Genomic DNA, 12,991 nt, shown 5'->3' with positions numbered 1-12,991 from the left:
TCTGCTGAAACAAAGGGCGAGTTGTGCTTTCAAGAGATTTTTGGTTTCTGTTCTCACCGAATTAATTAAGAAACCTAAACAGGACGAACAAGAATAATTGGAATCAACAAAAGTGATTGCCAATACCGCTCTCTGTTTCAGTAGTGCAAGCTCAAACCAAGAACAAGCCCATCAATCAAATGGAAATGAAGTGTCAGAGAGAGCTGCAGGGCCGAGAGAGTTCACCTGCAGCGTGAAATATGACGTTACTGAGAGGCGTCAACAGCTGCAGAGGAGAGAGGCAAGCAGGAGGACAGAGAGAGAATCAGTCAAACAGACAGAGAGAGACAAGAAGCTCAGAAATCACTGACTTTCATTTCTTTAAAAGGAAAACATAATCTATCGAGGCTTTCAAATCCATCCCATCATTCACATTAGGACTCAAACTAACTTGAGTTATATCATAAACATTTTGCTTAAAGCAACCACATGTTTTTCTTCCTGCCAGAAAAGATGATGGCATCATGATACAGCATTTTAACTCTGGTGTTTTGTCCTCATGTTTTACCTCTGATCTTGGTTTTTGGCTGTTGCCATCTTGGTTTTTTGCAACCAGAAGTGACACGAGAGGGTGGAGCTAAGTACAACCGAACGCGGAATAAGACATTTTTAGACGACCGAAATGTTCTTAACAACTTTGATAAACTGAAAACACACTGTGAAAGGGTTAAAGTTGTAATACGAAAACACGGACAACTCCCAGACCGGACAATGTGATACCACAGTTGTGTTAAACCGGACACAGTTCGAACTACGAGCCTTTTGAAGACAAGTGTTAGTACTGCAGTAAACAGTATACATACAGCAGAGGGCAATGTTTGTGCTGCCCATTCACCACAATGTGTGGTGCTGATGATAGAGAGAGAAGAGATATGGAAAAAGAATGAAGCAAAAGGGACAAGATGGAGAAGTGCATGTTGATAGGAATATGGAATATATGGAATACTTGGCAATAGGGGCGGGACTTACAACTTTAAATGGTTGTATTTTGTATTATTTTAAATTACGTGTTTTTTTACCACTGTATGGTGACGGGACTCATTAAACTTGGTCTCTCCCACCCCTACCTTAACCTCATTGGACCTCACGCCTCACCTTAACCGCCCATTGAACACGGTGCATACATGACAATAGTGAGTCCCTTAATGTTACCTCGACAAATGCATTGTTGCCGGAAAACGTAGATGTAGCCGGTGCTGCTCATCAACAGTACGGAAAAGTACTCCGCTCCCACATGGGTTTGTGCCGTGTCCGGATCTACGGGGTCACCCAAAGGTACAGATGGGTTAGAAGTTGTTGAAATATACAGTAGTATGATGCTCTAGACCAACAAATTGACTTGCTGGTACATAACACCCTCAACACACTGTAACTTACAGTAAGAAAACAAGTGAAAATGAACAAAACGTAGATGTGTGATTCAGTGTTCAGTGAGCTGTCAATATTTTACTTTAGTTTTAACAAAGTGATTGTATAACTTGCACCTAAAGTTAGCCTAATTACTGGCATGTTCATCCCTTTTTAGTTTCCCCTGGAAAAGTCTTTTGTGTTATCACTCAGTTTCCTTTATTATATACACCTTGCAAGGTTTCAGATTTGTGTTGTCAAATTGGTGAATGTATTTCTTGCAGGTATGTTTTTTTCTAAATGTGACACATGTGATGTCAAGGTAATAAAGAACTGTTTTTCATTTGCTAGTATTTCTCTATGTATTTTCCTAACTTGCAGTGCATTTACACTCCTAACAGTGCAACAATAATTGCATATGGATAGATGGATGGATAGATGGTGCTGCAGAGACAATTGGCTGTTTTTCACCTAGAGGTGTTTGGGTGAATACTAATTGGAGGACAAGAAAGAGTCCCATTGACGACGGAGCACAATGGAGAAGCAACACAAGCAAAAACAGAAGAATCCCATTATTTTATCTTTTTTCCACATTGGATAGTGTTTGTGTGACCGCCGCCTGCTGTCACTGCGTGGAGACCGTGACTGTCACAATGCGGCCCTTGTGCCCGGGGGGGCCACGGCGGCAGAGGAAACTAGAGTCGACACAGCTTCCTCTCCCACTGCCCCCAGAGCTCTGTGGGCAATAACAAAGATGGCTGAATGCACACTATAGTCTTCTTTGGCAATAGCCTTCTGGGAAAGGTTAGAAAACACAAGAAGGCTTGTTGTCCGCAGGGCTCAGTGATGGCTCATTGCTGTACGCACTGTATGCTACAATATGCTGTTTGACAGCAGGAGCTAATATAGTAGCCAGCATGTGAATTTCACATTTTTATTACTGACATATTGGCAACAAAACAGACAGGATATTAATGCCACATTAGCTCTCAATAAATGATTTTATCAAATAATTTCTCTTTTAAATTTTTAAAATGAGTCTTTTGTAAATGAATGACCCTTCGTTGACCCTTGAGAACAGGTTGATGTATTGAACTAGTGCAAAATACACAATAACAGTGTGTTTTCAGTTCAGGAAAGTTAATTGTAACATTCTGGTCGCCTAAAAATGTCTTACTCAGCACTTGGTTGTACTTCGCTCCACCCTCTTGTGCCACTTCTAGTTGCAAAAAACCAAGATGTCGACGGCCTAAATGCTGAACTCAAGGCTTCAGAACGGTAGTCCACAAACCATGATGGTGATGGGTGACGTCATGGTGACTACGTCCACTTCTTATATACAGTCTATGACTAGGATAGACAAAAACATGACCATAGTTTGATGTGTTCTGAACTGTTTCTTAGAGGTTAACAGTAACATTTCAGCCATGTATATTAATGGACCTGAGACCCATCAGTTTCTGGTGTGTTTTTTTTTTTAAGTCATTTGCTAAGAGATTTCTTTCTTTGACTGTCCCAATTAACCACATCCACATGTGTGATGTGTTTCAAATTGATAATGCAATGCCCAGTGGGAAGATCAAAAGAGACAGTAGTGTGCAACCTGCTTTAGACTTGCTGGCTAATGGCAAGTAAGGAATGAAATAAAGCTTTGGGTCCGAGGTTGGGTTTGCGTCTCAAACTCCGGGTACCAGTTGGATTCAGTCAGACCAGGTCTTAAAGATGAAGCTTTCTCTCTCTCTCTGTGAAATCACTGAATGGAGTGTGGCCAAAAGTCTAACAAGATAAAAATGTGCCAACCATTGCAGTTGCTTATTTTCTACATCACTGACTTTACGAATAACTAGAAAGGCACTCAGAAAGCATAGACCTCAGCCAAGGTCGTTTCCATAAGTGAAATATAATTGGTGTATCTGCTCCAGGATTCGGATCCACTCCAAAATGTAATGGGTTCTTCCTTGGCCCATGCTACACACTCCCACCAAGTTTCCTGAAAATTGGTCAATTAGTATCTCTGTAATCCTGCTGACAAACAAACAAACAAAACAAATCAAAAACATAACCTCCTTGGCGGAGGTAAAGATCGGTTTAATACTCACGGGGAGAACTACTGAGTCAACACAACTGCCCATTTCACATCAGATGTGGAAACAAAAGTGTGAACTTACTCAACCTTTAAATCCTTTCAGTACTCTTTTCATTTTGTTTCACTTTGAGCTACAGAGAGCAGAAATCAGAGACAAATAGAGACAAAGACAGCATGTCAGACCTCCATATGGTCATCAGCATCTGGAGCAGAGAGGACAACAATCCTGTTTACACACTGTTGAGAACAGACTGGACCATATGACCAGAGTGAGGAGAGAGGGGGGGTGAGAGTGAGAGAGAGATGAACTGGGTATGACAGCGGATCATTCAGGGCTTGGACAGAAGAGCCAACAGGGATGAGGAGCAGCTTTTACCTCCCAAAGTTATGAATTATCCAGGAATTCAGACACTTTAAAAACATCGTCGTCATGTGGGACAACGCAGGAGGATGAGCGCACATCTGCATCTTCACGACTTCTCAGGTTTGAACTACAGTATGTTTCTTCCTTTACCACTGCTGATTTCAGACTACGGGTAAATTACAGTTTGTAAATACCATATTGACATGGAATTTGCCATCCTAGTGCAAAAATCCTTGGATTATTCGTCAAATTTACTACAATTTATCAGGTGATATGTGAGAACAAAGACAAAGTGTGATTGGTTTTGTGAAAATAAGACTGAATCTTAGTAAGAACTCTGTTTTCTTATGAACTGCAGGAGCTGGAAGAGCGACTCCCTTCATAATGAACTGTGCTGTGATTCTTCTATTAACATTCACCTGGTCTTCAGCTATATATATCCCCAACAGAGCAGGTACAGTAATGTGAATGTTAATGTGAATGTGATCAATGAGGTTTTCCTTGTCAGCAGCTAATGAATGAATGAAGGGAAATTAAGTGCTTGTCTGATCATCTAACTGCCCCTAAAACCTATTCCTCCCACCTTTCAACATCAAAGTAGTGTTTGACAATTTGTTTCTTTCTGAAACTGACTAAACAAAAAGTGTATTATTATGTGGAGAGTGGCTGATGAGGGAATGAGATGCAGGTGAGGAGGTGAGCAGGGAAGGCCTGGCAGAGCTGATTAGGGAAGTGGCAACAGGTGTGTGGATGGGGAAAGGAGGGAAAAGAGGGAAAGTCCAAGAGCATCTGGTGAACGGATGGAAAATGGCAAAGTTATATGGTGATTTGGAGAACTGAAATGTGTCTGGAGATGAGGGACAGAGAGACAAAGTGTGGCATGAAGGCCTTCAAAAAGAGACTGTCTGAAAGTGTGCACAGTTATTCCAATTTGTACGATTTATCGTGTTGAGACTACAAAGACTTTGCCTTGGAAAAAGTTCAGGGAGGTATTAGACATCCAAGCAGTGTTTAAATGTTGTTGGTATGCTGAAACTGTTCTTCTACTGATGCTTACAAGGCAGCAGAGTGTTGCTACACTGATCTACTGTATATATCAACACTAACTGCGCTGGTACGAGACGATGGCTTTCAAGTGGTTAAGTTGTGAGAACACCGCTGCTAAGCAACGGCAATATTAACGTTACTGTTGGCATCTGGAAGCCACAGAGGTTAACAATTTAGCAAGCTAGCAAGTGGGTATGATAATGCAGTAAATGCAAAGGTATAATGACAGAGGACAAAGATGAGGCCGTTGGGAATATCAATATTTTTCTCAGACATATTGTAAAATTACAAAGGAAAAACAATATACGACTAAAACTACAATATTATGCGCCGAAAATTAACTTCCATGACCTCTGCCATTTCTAATAATAATAATAATAATAATAGCTTGGATTTATATAGCGCCTTTCATGAAACCCAAGGACGCTTAACAAAGACATAAATAAACACAACAAATGTAACAGAAGCTAGGGGCCATAGGCCTTGGTGAAGAGGTGGGTTTTGAGGAGTCTTTTGAAGGTGTCCAGAGATGGTGCGTTGCGGAGCTCTATGGGGAGAGAGTTCCAAAGTGTGGGGGCTGTCACACTGAAGGCTCTGTCCCCAAAAGTTCGCATTCTTGTGTGAGGGATGGAGAGCTGACCCGTGCCTGAGGATCTAAGGTTCCGGGGCTGTGTGTAAGGGTGGAGGAGGTTAGATAAATATTGAGGAGCCAGGGCATTGAGGGATTTGTAGGTGAGGAGGAGGATTTTGTAGGTGATGCGGGACTTGACCGGGAGCCAGTGGAGGTGGATGAGGGTGGGGGTGATGTGCTGACAACGTCAACAAACACGTCACAACTTGTGAACTCTGAGAATTACGAAATTTTCTTGTGAATACCACAAGAGGAGGGCGCTCATATGGACTCTTCTCATGAACACAGTAAACCATTTGAAGGCACCAATTGACACTGGGTGGCATAGAGTGCTGCAGGGATGACATATTTGTGTAAGCCAATCCAGAAGTTCGCATTGCCCTGGTTCCCTTGAAAAAAAGGGAAAATGGGATTTTTTCCATTGGATTTTGGATTATTGCAGAAAACAAGCTCTGTGGCAAACAGATGTATATGATATTTACATGTTCAGACTTCGCAAATGAACACCACTTTTATGATTTTTGATGGAAAAATGAAATCGCCAGAGGTAAAAAGCTAATGTTCACAAGTGGGATATTTACCGACTAATTTTATGGCGTAGAACAAAATGTTGAAATCTTTGACTTCGAGACGAGGGAACAGGAAGTGCAAAAATGCTAACTCATTTCCGGGTTTTAGGATTAATTCCTGCAGCACTCTATTGACACCTCCTGGATGCTGTTTCACCCGCAGCAACCAAGAAGCTGAAGTACCTCCTCGACCCGCCTGTGTACGCTGAGGTCGTTGCTCAAAGGGGAGGAAACGCCACCTTGCCGTGTATCCTGAGAACCAGACCCAGCCATTACAAAGTGAAATGGACCAAGCTGGAGCCGGAATACGTAGGGCAGGAGAACATTATCATGATATCAAATGCACATGCCTTCAAGCTATATGGCCATCTCGGACCGCGGGCTTCCCTCCGGAAGGCTCACACCATGGACGCCTCCCTGCAGCTCAGCAGTCTTGAGCTGGAAGATGGCGGCACGTATCGCTGCGAGCTTGTCAACGGCATCGAGGATGAGAGTGTGGCCATTACGTTGAGGATTGAAGGTAATTGAAGCAATAAGAAGCCTAGTGTCTACTCTACTTAAACAGAAGGAATGCGCCAGGTCTTACTGGTATAAATGAAGTAAAATATGTGTTTGAAACACCCACATAAGGGCATGGATGTTATCAAAGATGATTGTTTATGGTTGTGAATCATGTCTTTGATGAAAGACAGGATACAGTACAAGTGTAAAAACATAAACACTGACAAACAGCTTCTATCTCCAGGTGTGGTCTTCCCGTATCAGAGTAAAACGGGCCGCTACAATTTCACTTTCCATGAGGCTAAGGAGGCTTGTGCTGAACAAGATGGAACATTAGCCTCATACATCCAGCTGTACAGAGGTACCACACGCTGTGCGACCAATAATATGTTGTCTGCAGGTTTATCAGCTCTCTTAAATCTGCATGTCTCCTCCTGCAGCATGGACGGAGGGTCTGGACTGGTGTAATGCCGGTTGGCTCGATGACGGGACCGTTCATTACCCCATTATTCATCCTCGACCTGTCTGTGGAGGAGAGCCGCTCCCTGGCATTCGCAGTTATGGACCAAAAGATAAGAATCACGATCGGTTCGACGCTTTCTGCTTCACCTCCCAGGCGTCTGGTAAGCTTGGAGTGGCTCGGATCAACGTTTAGTCTAATTTCATGACAGAAAGCTGGAAGTTTTACTATGTTCCAGGCAGAGTGAGGATCTAAAAACAATAATAATAATAATAATAATAATAATAATAATAATAATAATGAATACAATCAATACAAATACATCCATTCGTTTTATTCTGCTTATTTCTAAAAAAACAATAAACGGTTTTGTTTCATTTTGTGTTTGTGTTTCAACATAGTGATACAGAATGTCAACTCTGTAGCAACAAATTGACCTTTTGTAGCTACAGTGTGAGAGTGGGACTGATCGTAGGTTGACAGAACAATAAAATCTGTTGGTGAGACATGATGTGTCAGACGGGTGGGTGCGAGGCGGCATGGAAAGGACCCAAGTGCAGACAGTCCAGACAGACAGGAAGAGTTCAGGGATTTATTGGTAGAATGAGGATACATAAGCAAACAGGCAGGTTCAGATAAAGGTGCAGGAACAGATACAGGTTCAGATGACTGGAAAGCAAGGCACAAACACTGACTATGTTTACATGCACACTAATATTCCTCTATTGGTACGGGTCATGTAAACAACATATTCCGTTTGAATGTTACAAATTAGGCCTTATTCCTAATGGAGCATTTTTCAATTAAAACATGTAGGATATGCCAATATTATTTGGGTTTTAGGAGCATTCTTTGGACATGTATACAGCACATTCAGAATATGCATCTCAATTGGAGTTTTTACTGTATATTTGCGACACACAGCCTCTTGCCTGTTTACTGCCAGCTCTGTGTGTTGTACACAAACCAACTAGCCGTCAGTTTGCAGAGATGCATGCCCAAAAGAAAAGCCCACATTTCTGGTCGGAAGGAGAAACACTCCTACTTTTACAAAGACTTGGATATCAACAGGTTTTTTGGATATGTACAAATATCGTAACGTCGACCTTTTTCAAGAAGGAATGAAAGAGGGAGGCTGCAATAAATACATTACATGATAGTCAGAGTATTTACTGCATGTAAATAGGAATATTAGTGGAATATACATTTTCATTAGTCATGTGAACAGCTTAGTAGGAAGATTTTTCAGAATAAGGGCAAAAAAACAGAATAGTTTGTGCATGTAAATGCAGATTGGGGGAATGGGAAGCAGGTGAGCATGTGGGCGGAGAAGGTCAGGTGATGGGAATGGCAGGGCTGATGAGGGGAAAGTGGAAACAGGTGAGCAGTTGAATAAGAGTCAGGTAACTGGGTCCGGTGGCAAAGTCTGAGGGCATCTGCTGGACAGGTGGAGAATGGCAATGAAAGGGGCCTGGGGAAGTGGCTGAAAGGAGGCGCAGAGAAGCAGAATGGACAGAAAGATTAACACAACTGAGGCCGACATTGTGACATGATGGAAAAAGTTAATTGATGGGAAAAAACGTTGCCGCTGGAAACTTCCACTGCAGTCGGAGTTAAAAATGAATGTCCTATCCCATTTTAAACAAAACTACGTTAGCATTTAAATGATAAGAAGCCACTGGATTGAAGTTCTCGATGTGTTTCCATAAATCTCCCTTCCTCTCACAGGCTCTGTCTCCTACATATCGGGGTCTTTCTCCTTCAAGCAGGCAGAACACGCATGTCAACGCCAGGGAGCTGAGCTGGCGTTGGTCGGCCAGCTTTACTCCGCCTGGCGTTTCCAAAACTATGACCAGTGTGACGGCGGATGGCTGAAAGACGGCAGCGTACGGTTTCCCATCAGCAACCCCAGGGAGCACTGTGGGGGCATCCCTGAAGCAGGGGTGCGCTCATTTGGATTCCAAAACAAGATGATGCATCTGTACGGCGCCTATTGCTATAGGTAGCCTAAAATAAAGAACTATACACTTCTTACATGCGTGTTTCAACAGAGCTGTGAGTCTAAGCAATAGAACCAGAGGCTCAGAAATCACTGCACAGCATATATATACAGCTTGATCCACCAACTCAAGTGAGCAAGAAATGCCACATCTGAAGCAACAGACAATTACTGAAAGTAGAATAGTTTAGTCTAATTTCTAAAACAAAAGGCCCTTTTTACATCTAACTTGGTGGATGCAGAGCTAATTTAGAGAACAGATAGAACGTCTTTGGATTTTCTTTTAAAAGTGTACCCACATTTGTGGGTATTTGTCTTCAGTTTGAGATAAAGACAGAACAAATCTATGTTAAACTGATATATAAAGAGACATTTAATTTTTTCCTGGGTACGGTTTGTCAACGAGCTACTGGCAAAATGCTGGTAAAATTTGGTCGTCAAAATTAATAATCATTTAAAGGGGACATATCATGCTCATTTTCAGGTTCATACTTGTACTTTGGGTTTCTACTAGAACATATTTACATGCTTTAATGTTAAAAAAAAACATTATTTTTCTCATACTGTCTGTCTGAATATACCTGTATTCACCCTCTGTCTGAAACGCTCCATTTTAACGCCTGTCTCTCTAAGACCCCTCACCGAAAAAGCCCAGTCTGCTCTGATTGGCTTGTGAGAAAAATATGGTGCACCTTTGCAAAGGTAGTTCTCAAGCTGTGGGCGATATATTCTCATGAGGTTGCATGTGACATAGGAAGGGGAGACAAATCTGAATGGCTTGTTGAATCACATGTTTCTGATCTATGTAGCCCACAAAAAACTGACTGGGTTGTCTTATTTCACTGTTTGTGGATTGGTAGGCACTCCAGATACCCAAATGTATGAGCACAAGCACTGAAAAGGGGAGTTTTTCATAATATGTCCCTTTTAAGAAATAATTGGCTTGTAAAACAGTAAACCGTCATTTATTTTGGAAACCACAAACCACTTTGACTAATGGAAGAATTGCCAGAATGAAAGTATAAAACATGTTACACATACACAATCATCAATCTTGCTCTAAACCTGGAATAATGCGTTGACATTTCTGCATAGAGTAACTCATCAGTGAAGGTAAAGTTAAATATGTTTGGTTAATTCTGGGTCGATCACTGCACCTGCCAGCGTGTCCAATTAACTTGAGACCGAGCTGCTTCCTGCGAGCTCATTCAAAGACGCTAAAACTCTGAACTGTAAATAACGCTGCTGGTTATGTTAAAAGATGAACTGGTTTATCTGTAAATTAATTACATGTAATTTAATGTATTCAAATAAAGATATGTCCACATGTCAGCGTATTCATTTGGCATTAAGTTATTTGTGCAATATTTGCACAAATTTCTTCAAAGTTTGTTTGGGAGACAATGACTCACATCCAGTAGAGTAGTGACGATGAGCCGATTCAGAGAGCAAATGTGATAAAATTGCTTTTCTCAGGAGGTGATTTGCATCTTGACCACTGTCTACAATGCTTTGAGAAGCTAATCACTTACTGCACCTTTGTTGAACAGAAACATCTCGAGAGGCAGCAACCAAAAATATCAAGCAAAACTTAATTTAGCAGCTGAAAACAAAAGAGCTGAACGTTACCACAGTTTCGCCATATTTATCATTCAAAACAAAGTTGCAGGTGTGAGGGGTGGAAGAGACCATTAAAGCCCCCATGTGTCGGATTTTGAAACTTTATTACTTTGGTGACCTCTTGTGGTAGTATCAAAAAAGACAGTTTGGTTGACAGTTGTTGGCACTCGATATGGACTTCTTTTACTTCTCAAATAATTAGGAGAGATTTGGTAACAGAATTCAATTAGAAACTGAATCAGAGGTGATAAAAAATATAAACCCGACAACCGCACCTGGAACACAAATGATAATAAATGCAAAATCCTGCGTAGGCTGCAGCTCTGCAATTCTTATTTTGTAGTTCAAAAGTCATGGATGATCATTGAAAACTGCTTGAATATGACATAAGGTGAAAAAGAACATTGCAAAGTCAAGTATTGTTTATCTGATCAAATAGGAGTCATGTGATCATGATATACACAAATAGATTTTTACAAACATTTTTAATGTGTTAATTGTTATACAGTTAAATCAACAGACATGTGACAACAATAAAAATTCAGATTACATAAAAAAATTACATTTTACTTCTCCTTTTTCATTGGATCCATTTTTACTATATTATCTCTACTTTTACATTTAGTATGCGTTCATTAGATCGACAATTAACATCACCTGCATTGTGACTGTCACAGTGTCTAATACAACACTCCTTTAAAAACTAGAAAAGATACAGTAGATGAGATATTGTTGCATCATTGAAATATTTGTTTTTCCTCATTGATCCCCGAAGAACAGCGATCGCCTCAGTGCCAGTGTAGACTACCACTCCTTCATACATTTAAAATTAAACTCTCTGATTAGGATACTGTATGTTAATACAGATACAGTTCATATTAGCAAACCATACAACAAAGTCATGAGACACCTGAATAAAAAGCACCAGAGGACAAGCAGAGTCTGTGATCTGTCAGGTGGTTCAGGTTTGTGTGGGTGGGATCAAAAATAAATACAACCTCAGGTGTCAATCACATTTACACACCGAAAATCTAAATGTTTGATTTTCTGCGGGTGTTTTTCGCATCCATCATTGCAAAGGTCATCATCCAAATGGCATCCGATAAGCTGATTCACTTCATCTATTCGTCTCCCAGCACAAAGTACTTTACAAGAAACACAGTAAATAATACAGAGATGCGGAAGTTATAGATTGTGGCAGGTGATTGCAGAACAGCTTGTCGCAAAACAAAGGATGTAGGAAAGATTAGACGATAGTGAGTGTGCTCTAGGCAGCTAAACGATAGCTTCTTGCTAATGTCATTCATTCTTTTATTAGCCCCGTTTGGGATTATAGCGCTATACATTGCATCCTTGTAATTAATTCAGATTTATCTTGTATTATGAATTTTTCGCTACAAATAGAATAATAAAACGCATGGGACTCAGTGTGCAAGGTTTCTGTGCGTTTCTGTGCTTTTTATCAGATGACGGGTTAAAAAAAATGCATATGAAAAATACCGACTTGGTGTGCAGAGGCCTTAAAATGTGAAATGTTTCCTAGTGCAGCTTTAAAGAGTAACTGCGTCCGGGTCAGGAATGTGTTTTTCTTTTTCCTAGGTTGTACATCCTAGTTGTCTGAAGCTTAAGACACAATAAATGAACATGTTTCAACAGTGCAGTCTGTGGGAAATAGAGTGTATCAGAGGTACCAGAGAGGCTCTCAACAGTGATATAATCCACTACAAAAGTAAAAACATGGAATCTTCCAGATTTTACGCTTTAGTGAATGTCAGACCATCTGATGCTGAGAATTCATTCACACTACACACTAAACTGCAAACTATCATGAACAGCAGTCTGTTACAAATATGTTAAAATACAGCGTGTATCGCACCAGCAGTCAAATTTAAGAATTCAACAATGTCACTGAACAGGCTATGAGAGTAAAGCTCACCAAAGTAAGTAAGTAGAATTATTCTGGATCCCTTAACCCCCACATATACTGGTATAGCCTATTTAATTTGGTTTAGGGTAGTACAGACTTGTACATTTAAATGCTTAATAAGAATTGTCTCAGAAATATTAACATATCCTGATGTTGATGTTGATAAATGAGTCTCTGTAACGTTACGAGAACTTTAGACTTCATATGAATTGTGTTAATTAGATTCTCGGTCTTTTATATGACAGTCTCACATAAAACATGTCCTCCTGCGTAAAAGTTGTCCTTCTCTGTGAAAGTCAAAAGATAAGAGAGGATCTTACAAACTGTCCTGAGCTAAAAACAAGAATGGAAGGAAGACAGATGTTGAATCAAAGCGTTGTCTGTTGATAAAAATCCACTGT

At 40.6% G+C, this 12,991-nt stretch overlaps 1 protein-coding gene across 1 annotated transcript; it reads left to right on the top strand.

Annotated features, from left to right (window-relative positions):
* The first annotated feature begins 3,734 nt into the window (after positions 1–3,734).
* hapln2 (hyaluronan and proteoglycan link protein 2) lies at positions 3,735–10,916 on the top strand. Its single transcript, XM_074652925.1, has 6 exons — positions 3,735–3,956; positions 4,195–4,290; positions 6,247–6,603; positions 6,829–6,945; positions 7,025–7,207; positions 8,773–10,916. Exons 1-6 carry the CDS (start codon positions 3,923–3,925, stop codon positions 9,048–9,050), a joined length of 1,065 nt encoding a protein of 354 aa, XP_074509026.1. The 5' UTR covers positions 3,735–3,922; the 3' UTR covers positions 9,051–10,916.
* Positions 10,917–12,991: the final 2,075 nt, after the last annotated feature.

This window comes from Sebastes fasciatus, chromosome 12, assembly GCF_043250625.1.
Source record: "Sebastes fasciatus isolate fSebFas1 chromosome 12, fSebFas1.pri, whole genome shotgun sequence".
NCBI classification, from domain to species: Eukaryota; Metazoa; Chordata; class Actinopteri; order Perciformes; family Sebastidae; genus Sebastes; species Sebastes fasciatus.
The sequence above is the reverse complement of the archived record's forward strand: the minus strand, read 5'-3'. Positions and strand labels throughout refer to the sequence as shown.